Source organism: Lygodium microphyllum, chromosome 4 (genome assembly GCF_053477565.2).
Source record: "Lygodium microphyllum isolate KBCC chromosome 4, Lygodium_microphyllum_v1.1.10, whole genome shotgun sequence".
Classification (NCBI taxonomy): Eukaryota; Viridiplantae; Streptophyta; class Polypodiopsida; order Schizaeales; family Lygodiaceae; genus Lygodium; species Lygodium microphyllum.
In genome coordinates, this window is record NC_141138.1 from 62,730,579 (window position 1) to 62,754,721 (window position 24,143).

The window sequence follows — 24,143 nt, forward strand, 5'->3', positions numbered from 1 at the left end:
ATAACAGTATGAAAAATGTCCCGTGACTCGAGCAGTATAACAAGCAAGAACAAAGACTTGATATAATGCCCTGCAATACAAGTTGACTGAAAATGAAATGAAATGAAATTCAAGTGAGTAGACAATTGTACCCTCCATGCAAAGGTCCATAAGCTTTTTCAACCAATACAATTGAGATACATGACTTCGCTTGTCATAAAGATCACAAATCTTTTTCCATAATGCACAAACACCACCCTCAATGTCACTGGTATTATTAAAATGCACCTACTTTGATAATAACAAAATAATGGTAAACTTGCATAGCTCATCAAGTTTTACCCAATCCTTTGCATTATTATTAAGTTCAAGCTTTATGTCCTCTAACTTCAATGGCTTAACCTGCATGTTCTCCACCAAGACTTGCCATATCTATATCTTCCAATATTTGAAGTTATTGCTGTCAAGCTTTTCAATATTGAAAATAGTACTATCTGTTGATGAACTTGCCATAATGACTGTGAATGTCTACAAATGATAAGGGGATGGGCTGCTGTAAATTCAGCAAAACAGTCCCAAAACTGATCCAAAAGGGTGGAAACAAAGGAGGGTATAATCAATAGAGTGCCAAAACAAATTGACTACTCTCCAAGATAAGGAAATCAGCTGCTTCTAAGGAAGCAAATGAATGCTAGCCAACCTAAAGGGTAGCTCACAGCAAATGTGACTCAAATGTAAACAAGCCGTCAGACCATTCATAAATCCAGCCCAGTAGAATGGTTTTTCTGGTGGATCAACACTATCCATGCAGCATTAAATATAGTGTACATATAAAATGCAGATCAGGCAAGGATACACTTCACAAAGAATCCGTAGCACTCCTAAAATTATACATAGTGACACTCGCAATTTACCTCCAAGACACGCCATCAGAATTTCCATCCCCAGAATTCAAACCCCTCTCGACCAAAATAACAGATCTGATTGACACTTGCAATTACTAGCCCCTCACCAAACCAACACATGTACATAAGAGCAGACATCCAACCTAAAGACATTTGTACTAGTCAAAATATCCTGTATGAACACAACAAAAAGCATTCCCATGCATGTTTGACAAGTGCTTGGAAAATTTTAGGAAAAATTTCACGAGCCTATTTTAAGGGAACTTGGAATAATTGATGCAAGGAGGAAAACTGAGAACTTCGACCCTTATTTAACCTACAGACTGGAACCAACATTAGTCCTGGTCACAATCCTTGTGTAATACTTGGAAATTTTTACTCTTCAAAAGAACAGACAGTGAACTAACATCCTCTTTCAGGCACATTTTGATATTTCTTGCTGCAATCCACCTAGCTAAGTAACATCAGCAAAATACAGCATCCCACCATGGAAGAACAAGTACAGTGCAGGATGAAATAATACGAACCTCTGCTACTGCAACTTTGTCTTGCTTATATGATCAAGGTCATAGACATTGTGGCTTCTGAAATTTACAATAGTACACACCTTACCGGCAATACACACCAATGAGTTCGCCACTTTACAGTATGCGCATTCACATGACTTCTAGACCAGAAGGCATGCCCTCAAAGCTGCTTCAAGCTACTAAAATGCACTGCTTGTTCAACTTGACAAGTTTAAAAAATCATAGATCTTCAATAAGAACATGGAGTGTGTGAAAGGAAACATAAGCATGTACTGAAATGCTGCAATTGATCATCCCAAAGCCAGTGTAAAAAAAGATTTGCATATTGCACTACAAACATGTAAGAACCGCACATGCACAGCCAATAATAGACTCTGTTGGGAATTCAGCTGAAACATACATTCACAATGTAGTACTGCACGAGTGAGAAATCCACCTCTATAAACCCTTTGAGCATTACAAAGAAACTGGCATGCCATCAGTAGAAGTATAGTTGAAGTTCTAACATGTTTGGCCTCATTCACAAACCATTGAAATGTTATTAATGGCACCTATGAATGATTTATCAAAATTACATGGGATTTTGAAAGCTAGCATGAAATTTGGCAGCATGCCTGCACTCACAAAAAGCAGTCAAGCTGGCTGTGTACACAACAAATCACTGACCATTATATTTGTATTACAGTTGAGGTTCTAACAGGTTTAACCCCATTCGCAACCATCAAAATGTTATTAATGGCATGTATGAATGGCCTTTCGAAATTACATGGGATTCTGAAGCTAACACAATAATTGGCAGAATGCCTGCAGTGACCAGTCAGAAAAAGCTGTTCGAGCTGTGGAACATATGACACAAGCAATTTTGCTTTCTATTCATTTCCTTGGAAACTGTGCAACTGAAGCTCTGTCATCATGTACAGTATGCCACTCAATAACGTGTTCAAATCATGAGTTCTCCCAAGGGGAGTTAAAAATCAAGGCTTCATAAGCAAGGTACTTGTAGGTATTCTAAGCACCAAGAAGCTCATGATGTTCGCAGTTCATGCCTTTTTCTTTCAGTGCAGTAACAAGTCTTGGCAAGATCTTTGCAAGCATGATCCTGAACCCAGCAGAGCTTGTTTGCTCACAGTCATTGCTCTGTGAAGGGGAAATGGTGGCATCATCAGACAAAGAGCCCACAGGATGCCCCTGCATATAAGCAGTACAAGCTTGCAGAATGTAAGGTCCCCTACGTTTGAAATGGTCCTGTACAAAGTCTTCGAAATGCTGAAATCAAAACAAATTGGCTATTATTGATCAGTACCCCATGTCTTATTAGCCAACTGGAAGAGCAGCAATGCAGATCACAAAACGTGATTGGGACTTTCACATTACCTTAGGAGGCCGTCTCATAATATAGAGCATAGACTTGCAAGAAAGGAGGAAAGAGTTCTCAGTGTATGCAAGAGAGTTTTTTTCCCCTTCTGCAGTCCCCATCTGCCTGTCATAACCTGCTTCATTGAAGTAGGGATTTGCATTCAGCACCAACCCCTGAATGGAGACAAGTACCTGAAGTATGCTTGATGTAGAGGGATGCCAGATCTCATTTCCCTTCCCTGTCCAAGTATTGAGTAGGCTTAAACAGACTTTTCCTGTTTCGTAGAGATTAGGATTTAAACGAAGTCCACCGGAATGGTAATGTACAAGCTGCAGCACAAATAAACACAACCATAAGCAATCCAGCAGGAGCTAAAGAGCCTTTCAATATTAACAAACATTTATGTGATTAAAGGCCTTACAGGTGGAACGCTAGGATATTCAGGTGGCAAATAAATGTCAAAAAAAAATAGTCCATCTTGATATGGAGTTCCAGATGCCCCAACAATGACGGCCCTCATTAGATCCATTCTCTCCTCATAAACTCTGACATATATAGTGCCTGCGTTCAATAACAGCATTCTTTAGTTTCAAAGTGCATCTTGTAAAGGAGTAAATATGGCATTAAACCAATGCTAGGTTTCAATGAAAGCATCTCACCAGGTAAATTCTTCTCCAGCATAACCCACTCTTGCTGTACTTTCTTGGCCCAGCGTCTTTGACTACTAGGCTGCAGGACAACAGCCACAAATGATAAATACACTGCAAAACACATATGCAGGGAAAATGCACACACTCTGGAGTTACCATTAAAGACAATATTCCTCATTTATGGCCTAGAGAGCACCTCATATTACCAAGACACTTTGGGTCATTCCCAAATATGAACCTGCATATCTTGACCCAACTTATGCAACTAAACATTAATTTAAAGATTTTGTGAGAGAAGAAAATCATGCCTGGCTTATTTCATTTGTGAACTGATGATCAGTGAAATCCTTCACACTATCAAACTGTTTGAACACATCCAAACATTCTACTGTTCTTAATTCCCTCTCTGCATTCGCTTCCTCCTCCAATAATTTAGCATCATCTTCAACGATTGCACTAAGCCTTTCCACAGAGTCCCTTGTGTTTTCTGCAGCCTGTGATATGCCAATTTCACCATCAGAAGCTTCTGCCCATTTAGCATCAGCCTCAGGTACACAATCAGAAGTATGTGTGTTCCTAACAGCTTCATCAGGAATTTGACCTGAAGAAGTGTCCTTCAGCCCTTCATTTTCTTCATATGCCCGCTCACTGCCACTATCCTGTTCATCCTGATGACTTCCAGAATCCACCATATGATAGGTTTGATTTTCAGAGCCTGAATGTACTTGGTCAGACCCCAAACTCCTCCTAGACCCTCGTAGAGTCCATAGCAAACCAGCAGCAAATCTCAAGGCTCTAATGAGTGCAGTAAAAGGAAGTGAAAGGGCACTTCCAAGTCCATGAGACACACCCTCCGTCGACTGTCCCTCTGAGAAGCTTGACACTGCTCTGTTGTTCTGATCAACTTTGTCAGGAGCCTCCTTGGATCCCTCATCCCAATCTGATTGGACAAAATCCTGCTTGCTCAGAAACCAGTGAAAGAGAGCAAGAACAAACATTTTAAGCATTAGTGCTTAGCATTTCTAATGAGTTGAAGCAAAACAATTTGCATGTCAAAGATGAATTTCAAAAGCAACAAACCTGTTCTCCTGCAACACCTTCATTCATCTCTAAAGAATCCACAGTTGTCCAGCTGCCTGCATCATCAGCTTCCTCAATATTTGCAATGCCACTAGTCTGGCTTGAATCATCATCTTCATCCCGCCCGACTACAAAGATTGCTTCAGGTCCAACCTAAAACACATAATCCACATTCAATTCCTGATAGGAAACCAATTGCCTTGTTGTTTATTTTTTCAACATAGGTCTTTGACAAAAGTCCCAACAATCCATACAAGAACATTAAAATGTACATGAGAAAAAGTTGCTAGCTGGAGCTTGTTCATCTCTTTACACTAAAAGTAGCATACCTATAAGAATGAAACCTAAAACACAAACAACCATAACCCTAGGCTTCCCACTAAGTTGGCAAGATTGGGTTTAGGTGATATACGAATGGTCATCCTTCTTGTCCAATGATCAGCCTCCTTCAACCACTATAAAGGGTCTACGGACTATCAAATGATTGGACTGCCTCAGCCACTACGAAGGCTTTATAGCTGTCATGACACTCTTTGTAATCTTTATTCATACCAAAGGAAAGGGGGTCTGCCAGTTTGAGCATCCCTATGTTATCTTATCTCGTACATGTATATGCCTATATAAAGGCTTGATTCTTCGCCCCATTGTTTTTTGGCCATTCTAGGGGCCGAGGGCCTTTCTCATCATGTGAGTGCACATGCAGAAGAAAGAGTGCAACTGTGAGAAAAAAACACAAAGAGAATGAACTTAAAGAATGCAAAACCTGAATATTGATGATGAAATCAGGAATACAAACCATGTTGAAGACGATGGACTGGGCCCGTGCACAAGTGCCAACAATGAGTAGGGTGCCAGACAGAGGATGCTGAAGTACCAGTTCTGGCCTGTAGGTCGGACCTGTCTAAAATCGTCTGACAGCCATAAATATGGCCAGCCTGCCCAAAAAATGGGGAGAATGTCCAGCAACTGCCATGTGTCGCAAGCATAGCAAATAGACAAGTCCAAATGGCCAAATGGGCTGGAGAAAGGTATCGATATTGATATCCCGCTTTGAATGGGACAAGGGCTTCAAGGGAACCACTAGAGAGATAGTGGCGGATGGGATGGAAGGTAGCCTAAATCGAATAGGTGAGACAAAAGAGAGATGCTGAGGAGAACCCTACTAAGGAGTAGAAAAAAGGGAATGGATTTGATAAAGCCCACACTCCTAACAACATGTCCAAAGGATAGCTCGTGGTGAAGCGCACACACCTTAGTCGTGGCCAACAAATGAGAGAAGGGAAGTAGTGGTGGTGACCGAAGAAGGTGGTGAAGAATGACTGAAGAGAGAGTGGTGGAATGAATGAAGTGATTGCCTATTTATAGGCAAAAGCCGTCTAGGGTGGCGCACCACTGTGTGAGCGCCCACTGAAATGTCAAAGTGAAGCAATGCAGAAGAGAATGACCAAGACAAATAGTGAACTGAGAGAGGAGAGAGAGAGAGAAAGAGAGAGAGATAATGAAACACAATGAAGAATGCTATATAAGGATGCAGAAATACACATGGGTGCAGAGAGAATATCTATGTATGTCTCCACCACGAAGATCTCAATCTCCGTCCACGAGAGCAGTCTCCACGGTCTGCAGCCTGAAATCTGTGAAAACAACTCAGGAAGACTACTGAAATCAGGGCCAATAAATAGGCCAGCAGAAAAACGCCAAAAATACCAGGTCCACTGCATTAAATGCAGACGACTAGACAGCAAATCTGTCCGACTGTACTTTGCTGATGCCTAACACGTGGCAGCTGCCACGTGGCACTCCTGCACCAATCACTACTTGGGAAACCTATTGTACTTGTTTCCTATCCGAGGAAGGACCAGCTAACCAGCTCTAACACCCCCTCTCAGATCCTGGACATGGTAGAAGGCTAAGGGATCTAGAGTGTTGTCAAAGTAAAGCCTAGTGAAGGGCCTTGGTAAACAAATCCGCAAGATTGTCCTCTATCTTACAATAGACTAGGAAATGGTCTCATCCAAAATCTTCTTCCAAATGAAATGGTACTTGATCTCAATATGCTTCATCCGAGCATGAAACACAAGATTCCTAGCCAAGGCAATGCAACTCTCGTTGTCGCACTCTAGAACAGTAGAACCTGTCTGCAGGCAACCAAGATCCTCCAGGAGCCTGTGAAGCCACACTATCTCACATGTCGTAGAAGACGCCTCCCAATACTCTGCCTCAGTTGAAGAGAGAGCAACCGTGGGTTGCTTCTTGCTGCTCCATGAAACAACACCAGCACCCAAGGTAAAACAATAACTTGTCGTGGACCTCCAATGATCCACATCACTAGCCCAATCTGAATCACTCGAACCTATAAGGACCAAGTCCATAGCACCTATACCAGCAAGATATAGATCCCAAGACCAGGAGTCCCCCCTAGGGACCGCAAAATCCTCTGAGCAACCTACCAATGCACCATCTTGGGTTCACACATGAACCTGGCCAGCACACCCACAACATAACATAAGTCAGCACAGGTATTAAGAAGCCAAATCAAGGAGTCAACCAGCTGCCTATATCAGGTAGCATCCACCAAAGGAGAATCGGATTAAGCTGAAGCCTTCCAACTCCCGTCCATAGGAGTTGTGAGGAACTTGCATCCCTTCATCTCACACATAGTCAAGAGCTCCTGTACATACCACTACTGGGAAATAAAGATCCCCCTCGAAGTATAATAACTGTTAGCAAATATGTCAACTCATGTAGTGAGTTTGAGCTACAAAGGCTTGGGCGTATTATTTAGGCTATTTAGGTATTTTTTATTGTGTCATTTTGTGGTCATATTGGGAGTTTAGTTTGCTAACACCACTCCATTTGCACACTTTACATCCCTTTTGAGTCTCCTCCTACACCCCCCCATCTAAGATCATTTCTCCACCTCCACATAAGTTTCATTGGCAGAGACCTGCTGATGGCTATGCTCAATGGAGGCCACACACTTAAGCTAGCACCCTTAGGGTACTCTAGGCTAGTTTACCTTTTACTTACCATGCTTAGGTCCTTAAACTAAAGAGTCGAGCTTGTAGGATATCTTGTCCTTAAGCTACTTGGGCTTCAAGTCCTAGAATGTAGATCATAAGTGATGCAAAGTGGAACGGAGAAGAGAAGAAAATGTCATCACTTGTGACTATATAGTCACATGGAATGGGATATGGAACGGAAAGTAGCTACCATCCCTGCAATCCTCAAGTCCTCACTTGTGACTATGCTTCAAGATTCCCTTTGTATGTCTTCCGCTGCATTCTCACATCTCTTTTCTTTGTTTTAGCTTTACTTTTTGTTCTCCTTAGAAGCATCTCACTACGAAGCTCCTATATTTGCAGATTATAATCTCTTTTGCAAGGTTTTGTATTTCTATCTAGGACTAATATGCAAGTTTGCACCAATTCTTCCTAGGCTGGAGATGTGGAAAGTTCACCATTCCTTTATAGTTTCATCTTCCTTGGAGACTTGCTCTTCTACCAACATGGAGGCTTTCCCTCCCAAGGCAAATCTTGCGATCTCTTGATGCAATCACAGCGGTAGCTTCTCGCTAGCTCCTCCAACAAGGATGCTTTATCCACATCCTCCTACATGATTCTCAGCAACACACAGACCAATATCAAGTTTTTCTTCCTCCTTCAACATCAAAATCCATGGTTGAGAGGGGGATTCCTACCTTTGGTATTCTACAAGTTTTGGCACTTATCTTCCACATCAGCCTCCCCTTACTATTTCCAGCAATATGATATTGGATCTAGCCATCCCTTTATTTTTTCCACCAACACTCCACCAAAAAAGAAGGTTTAAAGTGATTCCATCGCCTTTGCAAGTCCTAGTAGGCCCCTAGGCAGCCAACAAGCGTTGGCTTTGTCCAATATGTTTGTCTCTCTAGGGTGACCCTTTGGGATCCAAAGATAAGATAACCACTACCTTTGTAGTCTTGTAGGTCCTTGGGCAACCAACATGCACATGTAGCCCGATGCCTTGGCAGCTTTGGGATGAGACACTTTAAAATATTATGGATTGAGCTATGCTTGCACTCCCCTTTTGGTTCCAGTTTTGGGCTTGAGAGGGGGTGTTAAGCTTTTGAAAATGCATTACATATTAAATCTTCATTAGCTCATTAAAACAGCCCCAAAACTCAAACATTACCAAAAGTTTTGTGTTCCATAAGCCAAAACCCTGAAGGCCCTCTTTCATCAACTATCCACCCCTTACCAACTCCAACCATATCTTTCAAATCCTAACACCCTATCCGTTGTTGCTGCCTTCTACTTCTTGTTGCTAGCAACCAAACTACAGCTCCCAAACAACTAGGTTTCTAGGTTTGGCAAGCTTCCTTGCTATCCAGCCAATCCAAAGTTTGGGATGTAGCCTACATTGACTACAATACAAGCCACATCATCATCTTCTTTAACTTTTGCAACTATTGCCCGGCCTCCTAGTGATGCAATCGATTAGCTAACATCATCGCCAAAGTGGCACACTATTGCGTTTACCGATCCCACCCCTCTAACCTGTTGTGTTTCGGTTTCCAAATTGTTGCCTTTCCACATTCAGCTCCAACTAGTGGTCACAAGCCTCAAGATCCATCTTCGGTGGATGTCGCTCTCCGACTACTCCCATTACTCTACCTTCGAGCATTTTGTACATTCTTACATTCATTTACAACACTAATTCATTCACTTTAGAGTTCTCTCTCTTCTTTGTTTGTGTTTTGTGTTTTTGTAATTATTGCATTCTTGTCTAAGTTCTTCTGTTTTAGTCATGTTTGTACATTCTATGTTTTCTCAGTGCAAACACTAGCAACACTTCACAAAAGTATGACAAGTACAATTAGCCATACAAGTCAATTTCACCATATCTTGAAATTACACACCTTACTAGTCAACATCTATCTAGCTTAGAGTTGCACCTTACTATTAAGCATCTATCTAACTTAAGAGTTGCAATTTTCCCAATAATCAAGAAGAATGGGTCTAAAGATTGTGACTCTTTAGCATGTGGATACAAGTTGGATATTGGTTGCATAATAATTCTGCAACGATTGTACGCATGACACATTACCCTAGATTGGCTTTCTTTGTTGCATGACTGTAACCAGCCTTTCTCCTCGGATAGGGTAGTAAATCCCTGATTACAACTTAATTACAGCAGCAAATAATAAATGCAAATCTGAAAATACAAATTTACCTACTGATCTTGGATAATGCACATCCGATTGGCCCCAAAATTGACGCCCCTTTCGGTACTTCTTTAGCTTTATTGAAGAAAAAGTTGACTTACAATGGGATTCTCCCAATCCCTTTCAGTATTTCGCGCACTCAATTGGCCTTCACCCACTTCATAGACGATGGAAATGCCCCAAATTCAATGGCTAGCTAGTCCTCCACCTGAATTCAGTTGAAATTCACCTTCAACCTTGTCGAATCCAAGTCTTGGAGCTTCCAATTTTTGGCACGCTTTCCAAGGCTGCTACTAAACCCTAATTTCTACTGTAAATTAGGGTTTATAGTAGAGAAATTTGCAATTTCTCAATCTCCAAGGGTCCAAATGTTGAGATCTTCGAAGCAAGGCTGTGAAATGGCTAGGAGATGAGAGGGAAAGCTGTAGAGAGAGAAAATTCAGAGTTTTGTTGCGAAGAATGACTGAAAATCAGTCAAGTGCAGTTGTTGCCCTGCCACAACAGCATGTAGATGCAAAGAACTGAAGAAAATCAATCATTTACTGCTGCTGCCCTGCCTCAACAGCCTGTAGATGCTGTCTCTTGTTGTTGATTGGTCTTCTTTTGCCCCTGGCTGCCTCAGAAGGTCCTCCAATGGCTGCAAATCAAACCAGCAGCCTCTCCTCCCTCTCTCTTGCAGGCTGAATTTTTAAAAATGTCTCTCCCCAACCTCTAAAGACGTTTTTTAGTCTTGCATGGGCATTTTTTACGAGTGTTAGCCTTCCCAAATGGTTTTTCCAATATTTTCCATAATTAAATATTAATTTTCAGTCTTTAAATAATGAAAATTAATCTAATAATTATTTTGGTGCCTTGAAAAATAATCTGACTCGCCAATAATTAAATTGGCTAGGTAACTTCTATTCCCGAGTGTCTCTGCGCCATCTTTAACCATCAGATTGGCGTTAGGCACCATTAAACGCCACTTCTTTAGTGTCACCAACTGACACTTATGGCCAAATGGATGACCTAGGCCAACAAAAACTGACACCAAATACCACCAAGTACTTGTGCAGCATAACTTATAGCAACTTTTGCCTTTGATATCCCATGATTTCTTCAGGTCCCGAGCTTGTAAATTTACTTTAACCTCAGTTGCACCTCACATGTGCATCATATACTTAATCATGTGATTTGAAATTAATCCACGTGTTAAGTGAGGTTTCAAAAATACATATCCTCATGACAGCCCTCCCCCTCGAAATCCTTGCAATTGTCCTCGATTGCACTACCAAATGCATCAAAAGCAAAGTACTACATTGGAATTTTCATAGGGCATCATAGTCAACATAACATTGCGCATTGCTGTTCAACCATTCCATATGCCCAACATATGCTCAAAATTACCAATCGACATAATATAACATAAGACTCATAAAGAATCTCAAAAACATTGCCAAATTATCATGTGACGTGTCTATTACTCATGAGCTCAACTCATCTAGTAAAACCAAACCATAGTATAGCGAAAACCAAGCATAAACCATGGCTAAAACATCAATGGCATCATAACATATGCTATTGTCCGTGGAACTAGACGTAAACCATTGAAAACTGAGCATAATCTGATCATAAACTGATCAGTTGCTAATCTGAGAACTGATCACAAACTCATTGCAAAAACTGACCAACAATCAATGCAAAAACTGATGCACAACTGATGCAAAAAGTGACCATAAACGGTTCTCAAGCTGATCAAAAATTGAGCTGAAACTATAAAATTTTTGTCTCAAAATAAGGCAAAATTCATGCTAAATTGATCATAAGCTGATGCAAAAGTATAGTTCCAGTGCCCGAGTGAAACTCATACTCATCTGCATACATCTCACAGTGACTAGTACACTAAGTAGTGATTTCATGGCAAACATTCTACCAGAGCAGTACCTTGGATGCATGCCAAATACATCCGAGATCCACTACATACGAGAGTTGTCCTTAACTAGAGGAGGGGAAGTGCTACCTCCCCCTTGAGCACAAAGCAATACTCCGAACCCTTGCTCTGCTAAACCTGATGGAGCCCGAGCTGAAGTCAGCTCTAACTGAAAGGCATCTAGGTAAAGCTGCAACAACTGAGGATGGTTTGCCAAGTCATCCTCTTCCATCCATTTGGTATCCATTGGTGAATAATTCTAAAATTCCACCAAGTGTCTCCTGGAAACTTTACCTTTAACATTTCTTTCCTTATGTACTAAAATCTGCTCACGTACCAAAATCTCATCTAGCTCCTCAACCTCAGGCTGAATTTCAGCAGATATATCCTCTGGCACATCACCATGAAAATGCCTCAACAAACTGATATAAAAGGCATTGTGCATTTGCCAATGTAAAGGTAATTTCAGCCGATATGCCACATCATTGATCTTCTCCAACACCTGGAAAAGCCCATAGTATCTCATACTCAACTTCGGATACAATCTTTCTCTTCCTTTCATCTTTTTCAACCTTGCCTTTTCAAAACGCAGCAATACATAATCACCCTCTGCAAACTGCAAAGCATGTCTATGGCGATCAACTGTCCTCTTTTGCTTTTCTTGCGATCTCTGAAGTGCATATTTTATCTTTGCATAGGCTACATCCAAGTTTTCCACACAACGATCAGCCTCAAAGATCTTATCCTTGGTTTGTAGAATAGGTGGTACCTTCTTGCCACCCTCAACCACCTCAAATGGAGCTTTGCCCGTAAAAGTATGCGATGTGTTGTTATAAGCAAACTCAACCAAGGGCAAATACTACTCTCACTGTGTCTTGTGGTCTGAAACATAACACCTCAAAAGATCTAACACTGTGGAATTTGTTTCCTCAGACTGACCATCTGTCTGCAGATGGAAGAATAATGAGAATTTCAGCGTAGTATCCATATTCTCCAAGCAAGCCCTTCCAAAATAAATAGGTCATCATGGGGTCTCGATCACTAATGATCAACTCTAGCATACCATGATACTTAAAGATGTGCTGCAAAAACAATCGTGTCATATGACCAGCCTTTATTTTCTTCCTGACCGGAATGAAATGGGCTTGTTTGCTAAACCTGCAAATGATAGTCCATATCCCATCATTCCTTGTAGGTGTCTTAGGAAGCTCAAAAAAAAGTCCATTGCAATGCTCTGCCAAGGCCTATCTGGAATAGACAAGGGCTGCAATAAACCCGACATCTTTTGCTTATCATGCTTTACCTTCAGGCATACGATGCATGTCTTAACAAATTGTTCTACATGATGCCTCAAAGCTGGCCAATAAAAAAAATGCTCCACTGCCTTGACCGTGGCATCAATATCTTTGTCCTACATACAGAGGAACATGACTTTCAGTGATAGCTCTAGGCCTTAACTGCTTTGTGACACATAGTCGTCCATGTATCATCAGAAATCCATCACAAAGTATTCATGTCTTTAGCCATTGCATAGCTGATCATAAACATTAGCAAAGTCCGAATCAGCAACATATTGCTCTTTCATGGCATCCAACTCAGTGTGATATCCCATGCTGACAGCTAAAATTTGTGGCTTACATAACAGTGCATCAACCACAACATTCTTTTTACCATCAATATATACAATCTGAAAATGAAACATAGAGAGAATATTTGCCCCATCTCATATGCTTCTCTGACAACTTTGTCTGCGTCAGAAAGTACCTTTGATGGTATTTCTGCACTATAAAATCAGCCCCCAACAATTAATGTTTCCACGTAGACGATGCATGAATTACAGCCAAGAGCTCTTTCTCATAGACCTGCCGTGGAGAATTCGGCTCTCATAAGCCACAACTCGGCCGTCCTACATAAAAACAACCCCAATACTATTACCACATGCATCACATTGAACTATGAATGACTTCCTTAAATCGGGTAACACAAGCACAGAATCTGAAGTCAACTTTTCAAATGCTGAAATTTCCACTGCTGTCCATCTAAATGGCACATCCTTCTTCTGCAAGGCATGCAATGGAGATGCAATTTCAACAAACCCGCGTACATACTTCCTATAGTAAGGACATAAATCCAAGAAGCTGCAGATCTCATGCACATTCCTCAAAGATGGCCATGATCGTATTGCTTCAACCTTTGCAGGGTCTATGCGAATACCATCAGCCGATACAATATGCCGCAAAAAGTGGATTTCATGCGAGAAGAATTCACTTTTCTTGTCATTGATAACTAGCCGATGGTCAGGCAATTCATTGAACACCATATCCAAGTGTTTTCTATGCTCTGCCTCATTCTTTGAATAGACAATCATGTCATTTAAAAAAAGTGCCCACAAATCCTCTATGTGGCCTGAAGATACGATCCATCATCTGATTAAAAGTGGCAAGAGCATTCGTAAGTCCAAAAGGCATAACAAAAAACTCATACAATCCAAAAGATGTCCTAAAAGCTGTCTTAGGCACATCTTCTGGTCTAATGCGTATCTGATGATACCCACTTTTCAAATCTATACGGATAAATATGGTTGCCTCTTGCAATCTATCCATAACATCATCAATCTGAGGATTCGAAAAGTGATTCTTTATTGTAATCTTGCTCAAAGCACGATAATCAATGCACATACGCCATGAACCATCCTTTTTCTGCATCAAAAGCACTGGAGAACAAAAAGGAAATGAGCTAGACTGAATCAACCCTTTTTCTAACAGCTCATTTATATGAGTCATATTCTCCTCCTAGTGCAGCGACTCTGTAAGGTGGCTTATTAGGTGGGCTACTTCCAGGTATAAGATCTATGCCATGATATTATGGCCTTTTAGGCGGTAGCTGCCCTGGAAGTTACTGAGAGAGACAATCAGTATACATTTTCAGAAATGACATGCGATCCTTCACTAACTTAGACATATTCTCAACATTCTCACTATCATCTTTATCCTTAGTGAAAACAAGTGCGCTCAAAGATGATTTTTCATTACTTTAGAAATGGCAACTGCAAATACAACAAGGACAGATTCACCTTTCAACTTTACATCAAGTGTGAGTACCTTTTCCTTATGCTAAATAGTGATATTTTTTGCACGAAAATCAATCACTACATGCATACGATGACACCACGGCATACCAAGCAATACATCACAACCCTCAAGTGGAGCAATGAAGAACTCTTCACTATCCACATATTCTTGTATGTGCAACCGAAGCTTTCCAATGAGCAGTGTGACAGGCTCTGCATGGCCTTTACATGCCATTCCAACTTTCCCCATGTGTCCTGTCTCATCCTCTCTGATGCCTAGACAAGCAGCCATGTCAACACAGATGAAGTTGGCTCGTACACCATTATCAAAGAAAATCAATGCATGTTGATCCCTATTTTTGCCCCATGCTCTGCACAACTCAGTAGTATCATCATTGGACTGATCACTAACAACATCGGGCACCAATCCCACTAATATTTTAGGCTTCTTTCTTTTAGAATCTCCCTGATTTTTTGATTTTCCAACTTGCTGCCTATTGGAACAGTCCCTTGCAATGTGGCCCTCCTATTCACATATAAAACATTTATTTGCAACCATCAATTCCCTACATTGTGCCAATGTTTTTGAGCCCTTTCTTTGTTGTTTTGGCCTCTTTTCAGGCTGATATTCAAATCTGCCCCTTTTCTCAGTCTTAAACAACTTTTTATTCGGCTTCTCCCCACTCTCTAGGAAGCCCGAATCCTTCCCATGCAGCAAAGCATCGGCTGTAGCAGCAATCTCTATAAGCTGAGACATGCTAGACACGGCAAATTTAATACCAAAAATCCCTAATTCCTTTAGGTAGCCCACAAACATATTTTTCCACTTGCTCATGAAGGGCTACGAGGCGATAAGAAGTAATAGGCAGCAATGCATCCCAAAACTTCTTATTATATTGCTCCAAAGTCTTACGTTCCTTAGCATCCAGCTTATTCCAAGTTGTCATGATGTCCACCTCAAAGGTACTTGTCAAACAATTCGATGCAAACATTTGCTTGAATTGTACCCACGTTGACGGTGCTCTACCTTGTATCAAAAGAGTGGACCACCACTGTAATGCATTCCCTCTCAAGAAAGTGGCTGACTTTCAAATCTTTAATAGCTCCGTGAAGTTCCCCCCTAAATAGGCTGCATCAAACTGCTGAATGAAAGTCAAAGCTTTCAGCCTACCTTGTACACCGCTGAAGGACTCAAACTTCACTCCTTTTCCACCCTCATCATAGTCTTTTGCTACCCCTTTGGGTGTGAAGTTGTCATACACTAGCTGCTGTAAAAAGGGTGCATTTGCTGAATTCACATTAAAACCAACGTGAAACAGAGCATTTGCATGACCAACATTCATTCCTTGAGCCCCATAAGCGTTCGAGAGTGCAGATGTAGTACCAAACATGCTACTTTGTGTCCCAGGCATCAAGCCAATGCTGCCATATATAGGGTTTTGCATATTTCCAACCATACCCAAATACATTGGGCCTTGCACTCCATGCATTGGTTGTTGCATACCATAGGGATTTGTGACATACATTCCCGTATGCAATCCTTGTCCAACCATAGCATGAAAAATCGTGCTTCCACCAAAATATCCTAGCTACCCCATCATAGCATACACGCCTGGCTGTCCAAGATCCATTGGATTGGCACTTCCGTGATGGCCTTGCATTTGCATTCCTTGCCTCATAGGTACCAACTGTTTTATTTCATTAGCATCTTTGGGAGCTTCAAATGAAGGGCTTGGCATTCTCTTTGGTGCATCTTGCTGTCTCGAAGGTGTAGAGGACGTCTTCTTCTTCTTGCATTTGCTGTCCTTCTTTGGAACATTCAAAAATCGGGTAAATTGAGGATCCTTTGCCAATTCAACAAAGAGATTTGCTGCTGTTCTCATCCGATTCTTGAATTGGTCATCAAATTCCTCTTCACTTTGCTAGTCATCAGCCTCCTTATGCCCTGACGGCCGTGCATCTTGCCCAACAGCATCATTTTTAGCTTGTTGTCCATGGTTTGAGCCTTGTCCAAGGTCAAGCATTGCATTTCCTTCATTCCCATGTAAACGTTCATATTGAGAGGCATCATCACTGCTTGAGTCTATCTCACTATATGAAGATATATTGATGTAATTTCTCAACTGAGAGTAAAAATCAGCACTAGCACAAAGCTTTGGCTTGCAATCACGTGCCTCGGGCCCACCAAATCAAGGGATTGAGTGGTATCCCGGCAATGAAACTATGAAACCATTCTTCCTCCTCGAATAGGGCGGTAAATCCCTGATTACAACTTAATTACGGCAGCAAACAATAAATGCAAATCTGAAAATACAAATTTATCTACTGATCTTGGACAATGCACACGCGATTGACCCCAAAATTGGCGCCCCTTTCGATATTTCTTTAGCTTTATTAAAGAAAAAGTTCATTTGCAATGGGATTCTCCCAATCCCTTTCGGTATTTGAACTCCCCTTGCTGTCCAAAGTGACCAGCAAGTCTTCAATCTATTTTGCCTCTTGTTTCGGGCACTCAATTGGCCTTCACCCCCTTCATAGACGATGGAAATGCCCCAAATTCAATGGCTAGCTAGTCCTCCACCTGAATTCAGCTGAAATTCACCTTCAGCCTTGTTGAATCCAAGTCTTGGAGCTTTCAATTTTTGGCACATTTCCCAAGGTTGCTGCTAAACTCTAATTTCTATTGTAAATCAATCTCCAAGGGTCCAAATGCTGAGATCTTCAAAGCAAGGCTAAGAAATGGCTGGGAGATGAGAGGGAAAGCTATAGAGAAAGAAAATTCAAAGTTGTCGCAAAAAATGACTGAAAATCAGTCAAATGCAACTGTTGCTCTGCCACAACAGCTTATAGATGCAAAGAACTGAAGAAAACCAATCATTTACTACTATTGCCCCGTCTTAACAACCTTTAGATGTTATCTCCTGCTGTTGATTGGTCTTCTCCTACCCTTGGCAGCCTCAAAAGGTCCTCCAATGGCTGCAAATCAGACCAGCAACCTCCCCTCCCTCTCTCTTGCAGGTTGAATTCATAAAAATGCCTCTCTAGCCTCTAAAGACGTTTTTCAGTCTTGCATGGGCATTTTTCACAAGTGGCAACCTTCCCAAATGGTTTTTTTCAACATTTTTCATAATTAAATATTAATTAATTTTCAATCTTTAAATATTGAAAATTAATCTAATAAATATTTTAGTGCCTTGAAAAATAATTTGACTAACCAATAATTAGATTAGCTAGGCAACTTCCATTCCCGAGTGTCTCTGCGTCATCTTTGACCATCAAATTGGTGTTAGATACCATTAAACGCCACTTCTCTAGTGTCACCAATTGAAACTTATGGCCAAATGGATGACCTAGGCCAACAACTGACACTTGATGCCACCAAGTACCGGTGCGATATAACTTATAGCAACTTTTGCCTTTGACATCCCATGATTTCTTCAAGTCCCAGGCTCGTAAATTTACTTTAACCCCAATTGTAAATTTAATCCACATGTTAAGTGAGGTTTCAAAAATGCATGTCCTCATGACAGCAGATGGATGGAGTGACACACGGCATAGGTCCATACATGGTGATGTCGCATATTCTCATAGGGATGTATACTTCATTGGTAGTCATGATGCTTTAGAGACTGGAAAGAGTGTAGATGTATTGGCATCCGAGTGGTGCGAGGTAGTGTAGACTGTTGGGGCAAAAAATGTAGTGCAGTTTGTGGCAGATGGTGAACCTACAAACAGGGTAGCAAGAAACATTTTATTGGCAATGTATCCACATATCACCTTTAGTCCATGCATGGCGCATTGCTTAAACAACTTGTTGAAGGATATTGGGAACTTTGGATTACATCTCTTGTTGCGAAAGGCAACAAGACTATCACATTTATATGTAATCATCGGTACTTACATGCTGAGTTTCGCAAGAGAAGTGACAAAGAACTTCTCAAATACTCAGATACATGATTTGCATATAACTTTCTTATGCTTGGTCGATTGCACTATTGCAAAGGTGCAATTAGGAAGCTATTTGCTAGTGATGAGTATGAAAATTGGACTGGGGCTGCCACTGCTACAGCTATGTTATGTAATGTATATGTCTCTGATAGAGATTTTTGGGAACATGTAAATTGCACCAACCAAATGGTTGATCCTATTATGCACATGTTGAGGCTTGCAGATGGCATGGATCCATGCATTGGGAAGATCTATGAAGGTATGGATCGCATGATTGAGAGGTTAGAGAGTTTGGAACCGAATGCAAACAAGTATGAGCAGATCAAGGAGTTACGCATCAGCAGATGGAATGACTCTCCTATGCATGCTACAACATATGTGCTTGATCCTGAGTTTCAAGAAAAGATGCAAGAAAGAGACCTTGAGGTGGTCAATGCTTGGAACACATTGCTTGCAAGGCTTTATCCTAGCCGTGAAATGCAATGCAAAATTAAAAATCAGCTCTCTGTGTATCGACAAACATTAGGGATGTTTGGAAAAGAGGATGCAATAGAGGACACGACAAATATCGGGGCTGCTTTGTGGTGGGAGAACTACGGGGCAAAAGCTCTCGAGTTGCAGAGTTTGGCTATTCGTATTCTTAGCCGAACGATTAGCTCTTCTTGTTAGAGCAACTATGGAGCTCATTCAATCACATTCACATAAAGAAGAGAAATCGTATTGGTACAATGAAGACGAATGACCTAGTTTATGTGAGCTTCAATCTTTGCTTGCTAGCTCGTACATCTGTTAGCAAATTAGTCAGCTCATGGTTGAGTGTGTTCTAACATGGTATCAGATTCCAGGATTTGTATTTCTGCTGTGTTCTCTTGCTGATTTCAGGACTGTTTTTACCCTTGCTAATCAAACGGCTGCTACTCCTACCAAGAGCCCTGTTTTACCTGCCTTTTTTGCTGATGTCAACATCCATATAACCTGCACATCTGTTTCAGCTTGTGTTTTGATATTTTAGCATCTCCTCCTGGCTGGGCGCTTACATTATCATGCCGTTTTTGCTGTTTTTGGCAGTTTTTGACTGATTTCTTGACTTTTTACAGCAACTTTTGTCTTATTTTGAACAGATTTTGGGTTATACTATATGTGAACTCTTGTTTTTTGCAGTCTGTGCTCGTGGTTTGGCTATGTTCCCTCTCCAAATCCCTTCTCTTCTCTAGTTCTCTTCTAAATCCTCTATAGATGGCTACTCCATGCACATCCACTGATGCTACGCTATATGGAGATTCCCGTAAGGCTTTTGCAGCTTCAGAGAGGGGTTCGGAGACGACGAAGTTGAAGGCCCATTGTTACCTCTATAGCAAGAAAGATCATTTACGGAAGGACTGCAACAAGTTAGGAGCTTCTAGAAAGAAAAACGAGCAGAAGACGAAGCGGGATGCAAATTGGCCAGTTTATTAAGGTTTGGGCATTATTTGCAACCAATTGGCCAGTATTTAATATTGGCGGACCAGTCATATTTTTTGCATTTATTTGGCCCATATATTGTCAGGCTCCCTCCTCATTTATTCATTCATCACTAGATAGTTCTTGGAGAGAGAGCAGGTGCCAATGCCTCCACAGCCGGTGACTCACATTGTATCTGTACTGTCTCATGTCTTGGTATATGGATTCCATTTCCCTAGCATACATCTAAGTTCTCATTTGTATTGTGTTCTTTCTTCTCTTTCGTCTTGTGTTCAGCAGTTTATTTCAACACATGTTTATCCTTCCATTGCTACAACACTTCTGACAACATCAATTGCAAAGGCTGATTCTTTTATACATTGGAAAAAAGATGACGATGATGATGATGATGGTGATGGTGATGATGATGGTAAGGATGTTCAGCAAGATGAGCATTCAAGCACAGTGAAGCCATCTTCCATGAATCAAAGCACTTAGCAGCTAGCCTTTTGGAACTTTAGAGTATTGACTTGAAAATTGGAGCTCTTGTAACTTGGATCATTAGACTTTAAAGTTTAGGGCATATTTTGTGTCTTTGCAATGCACACTTGTTGGACCTACGCAACATTGTTGATTACAATGTTGAATCGTGAATGCGACAATCCATTGCTGATTACAATGTTTTGAATCTTTATTATTGTTGAAACTTGATTATTATGTCTCTAATTTCACGAATTATGGTTAATATGATATCTCTCTCTAGATTCTATATATATGCCGTTCCCTTTGTTCCCATTCCTGGTAACTATGCACCTAGGCAAACTTCCCAATAGGATACCTCAATCTAATCCTGAAACCCACTGATCCTTTGCGCACCCTTGACGTGACAAGATCTCAAGTTATATGCACAAATTGAAGAACTTATGTCCAAATCGTTTTATGCATTTGGTTTCCTTGTGGAAAGGCTAACAGTAACTTTTAATAGGTAGCATTGCACAAGATTGCCAATTCAAGGCCCAAACAAGCTATTGAGCAAACACTATTAACGCTCTACATTCCCCTCAAAGAAGTTATTATCGCCATTTTTTAAACATTGAAAGCAAACATTAAACTACACAAACCTTCACCTTGCTAATAAAATGAAAAAAAGACTTTGCATTTAACAAGCCAAACATGTTCACAAAGAACTTGAAAGACAGTTGCACCTTGGATACTTTTCCATCCGCCCATGCCACCTCTATCTTGCCATCTTGAAGACCAATGATCATACCAACCCAAGAAAAATCTGTTGAGATTGACTTGCCTGAAGCTCTCTGTTTTTTTTTATTTTCACAATCTTGGAGCTCAGAAGCAGGCGTATTGTTACCATCTTGCACTTCAGCTTTGCTTTCAATGCTGGCTATTGCAGGATCAGACTCATCCAAATTAGGTACATTAGCAAGTAGGGCTTCTGTAGAAGTATCAACAGATGTGCACAGCCGTATGACAACATCTCCAAGTGAGTAGCTATAATCAGGATGCTCTATGAGTTCGTACACACTCACTACTTCCTCACTGTCAAAGCAGCGGCCTTCCTCAGGTTGATCCACAGGTAATAACCACCTCACTTTTGCTGTACGCTGCTTAGCATCAACACTTTTTACGATGCCAACACGCTTAGGTTCAGAATCTGATCCATCAAGGTCGGAGCCCTTCTCCATTACATGCTGCTCTGGCCAGAAATCATGGTCCCCAAGATGATCCACTGGGAATAATGTACATGCATCAACACCAAGCTCTCGTGTCCCATCTTGCCACAACACATCAACCCTTGTTTTGGTGCCAACAATCAACAAAGCTGTTTCAACAAAGTCATCCTTCCTCAGCGCCTTCTTCTTGTGTTTTGAAAATCTTCGTTTAAGCTTTCTTCTGTAAGCAACCCAACTGTCAGAAACAGGATCCTTACTGCCAGCAACAGAATGGGTGGCACCAGCCTCTGATGACTCAGAAGCATGAGCCTGTCCCACATTCTCTACTGTCTCAGTCTCACAGTCTGAATGGGAGACCTCTGCAGGATGACAAGATGACACTGGAATTCTCCTTGCAAGCTTCTGCGGTAACAATGCCCGATCCCCAAGCTGCCAACTCGTATAAGACAGGTCTGCCATTCGTTTGAGATGTTTAGGATCCTGCTGTTCAGCAGGGATCGTTGCAGGCTGAGAATTGTATCCTGTATGAGCTGCTGCTATCCAGTAAACCATAACAGAGGCTACTTCAACTTCAGCAACTGTGCCTTCCATCCTGTTTGCCTTCCATGAACCTTTGAGCCACCTTGCAGCTTTAAATAATGCAGAAGAATTGGCTCTAACACGCTGTCCTGGATAATAAGGACACTCTGAATCATCCATAGGGCTGAGAGGAGAAGGACAAAGTCTCTCTGGATCTGCCCGAACAACTTTGCACTTAGATCCATCATCAAACATTACTGTGACATTATCAAACACCTCATCCACCCTACCGAGCCAATGATCATGAATTACATAGTCACCAACCACAAGAGGACGTACTCGCTTAATTTTTCTGCTGTCAATGCCCTTTATAATTTCCCCATTAGGAAACTCCAAATCAACCCTGAGGTCAACATTTACAACTGTGCCAATCTGTCCCAGGGGTGATGAAACTGCTGCAACAATGTCACCATGCATAAAGGCTCTATCCACAACCCGAATATCTTCAATCTTTTCAGTTGATTCTTCGAGATTTGTCCAGCAGATGCGTGCACAACCCAGTGCGACATCTTCAGCATCATCTTCACTCTCACTATCAGAGCTTGAGTCCGAATCCCCTGCAACTTTTGTGACCATTCCCATAACGTTGGGTTGCCCCACATTTTGCACAACATCTTCTCTGTATAACCCAGCAAATCTAGGCTTCTCTCCTATTCTTGGAACAGCCGGTTCTGCACCTTCAGCTTTCCTTGACATTGACCGCAACGGAACTTCAGTACTAGACTCCTCATCGAGTTCCATCCTGAACGCAACACCCGCACAACAGTCTTGTTTGCTGTTGTACGGCTATTGCAAAAGTGATGTATGCCGTGAAGGCGTTAAAAGTTGTTGCAGGTTGAGATTATTCAGATGATCTTGAAGGGACTCAGCAGCAGCGAATCATCTGAAGGCGTTCTCGATGTCGAATGCGTCCAAGGTCCTGCCTTTTGCACCCTGCGTCCTGAAGACAGCACCCTGCGCACTGAAGAAAGCACCCCGACCGCGGATCCCTTGCCACGCAAGATGAGCAGACCTGCATCCAGAAGCCAAACGAACAAAAATGCGAAGCCTTAGGAAACAGGGAGGAATGTGCCACGAATGCACACAGAAGACTAGCTTTCGATCTTACGGCGAGTGACGTAGCGCTGCAGGAACAAAGGTTGCGTGACCTGGAGGGCCAACCAGCGATGGCGGGATCGAGGTCTTCTCAAGGGAACGTAGGAATGACGGAGAGAAGGGAGCAACAGTGGACCTACCTCCCACGAAGAATATATATGTTCGGCAATGATGCGCAGTTTGAGAAGCCGGGAAGATTGGGATGGGAAGGAGAAACATAAAAGGCCGGGACTAGGCTATTGGGAGGGGGGCAGAGAGAAAGAGAGAGAACCCAAAAGGCCGACGTTGGGTCCAGCTCAGCACCACGCTCGCCCCACCCACCCCATATGATGCCCCCCTCCCTTACTTGGTGGAAGGTCATGCCACTGGCATCGTCGTATCTTTTCCATTATTACTTGGTTAGCCCATTACCTTTTCTTTTTAACGAAGGAACTCTACATGTATTAAAACTAAGGATTAAACAATCCAAGTCGCTTGTAGCGCAGGTAGGAGTGAGATGGTGTGATAGACCAAAGGTTTAGGGTTCCGTTCGCACAAGAAGTAGTGGTGGCACATCTTGTCTTGCATAATGTGAAAAATGTAATGTAATTGCACTTGGCTAGTCAACAAGATGGACGTTGTGTAAAGTTGGTAGTCAAGGTTTTGGGCATCCCTTGATTACAAGTCTTGATGTAAGCCTTAACATTCAAGGGTTTAATTCCCACAAG

At 41.6% G+C, this 24,143-nt stretch overlaps 1 protein-coding gene across 1 annotated transcript; it reads right to left on the reverse strand.

The window, feature by feature from the left end:
- Positions 1-2,058: 2,058 nt before the first annotated feature.
- On the reverse strand, positions 2,059-23,626 carry UBC23 (ubiquitin-conjugating enzyme 23). Its single transcript, XM_087676034.1, has 8 exons — positions 23,450-23,626; positions 21,280-23,353; positions 4,499-4,651; positions 3,727-4,374; positions 3,428-3,497; positions 3,190-3,329; positions 2,786-3,097; positions 2,059-2,677 (listed from the first exon to the last, which is right to left on the reverse strand). Exons 2-8 carry the CDS (start codon positions 23,080-23,082, stop codon positions 2,420-2,422), a joined length of 3,384 nt encoding a protein of 1,127 aa, XP_087532160.1. The 5' UTR covers positions 23,083-23,353; positions 23,450-23,626; the 3' UTR covers positions 2,059-2,419.
- Between the last annotated feature and the right edge of the window lie 517 nt (positions 23,627-24,143).

Coding starts and splice junctions, on each gene's coding strand:
- UBC23 (XM_087676034.1), bottom strand. CDS start 23,082: ATGGAACTCGATGAGGAGTCTAGTACTGAAGTTCCGTTGCGGTCAATG. Junction 3,498..3,726: donor TCACAAATGAAATAAGCCAG/GCATGATTTTCT, acceptor GTTGTCCTGCAG/CCTAGTAGTCAAAGACGCTG. Junction 2,678..2,785: donor TTATGAGACGGCCTCCTAAG/GTAATGTGAAAG, acceptor TTTTGATTTCAG/CATTTCGAAGACTTTGTACA.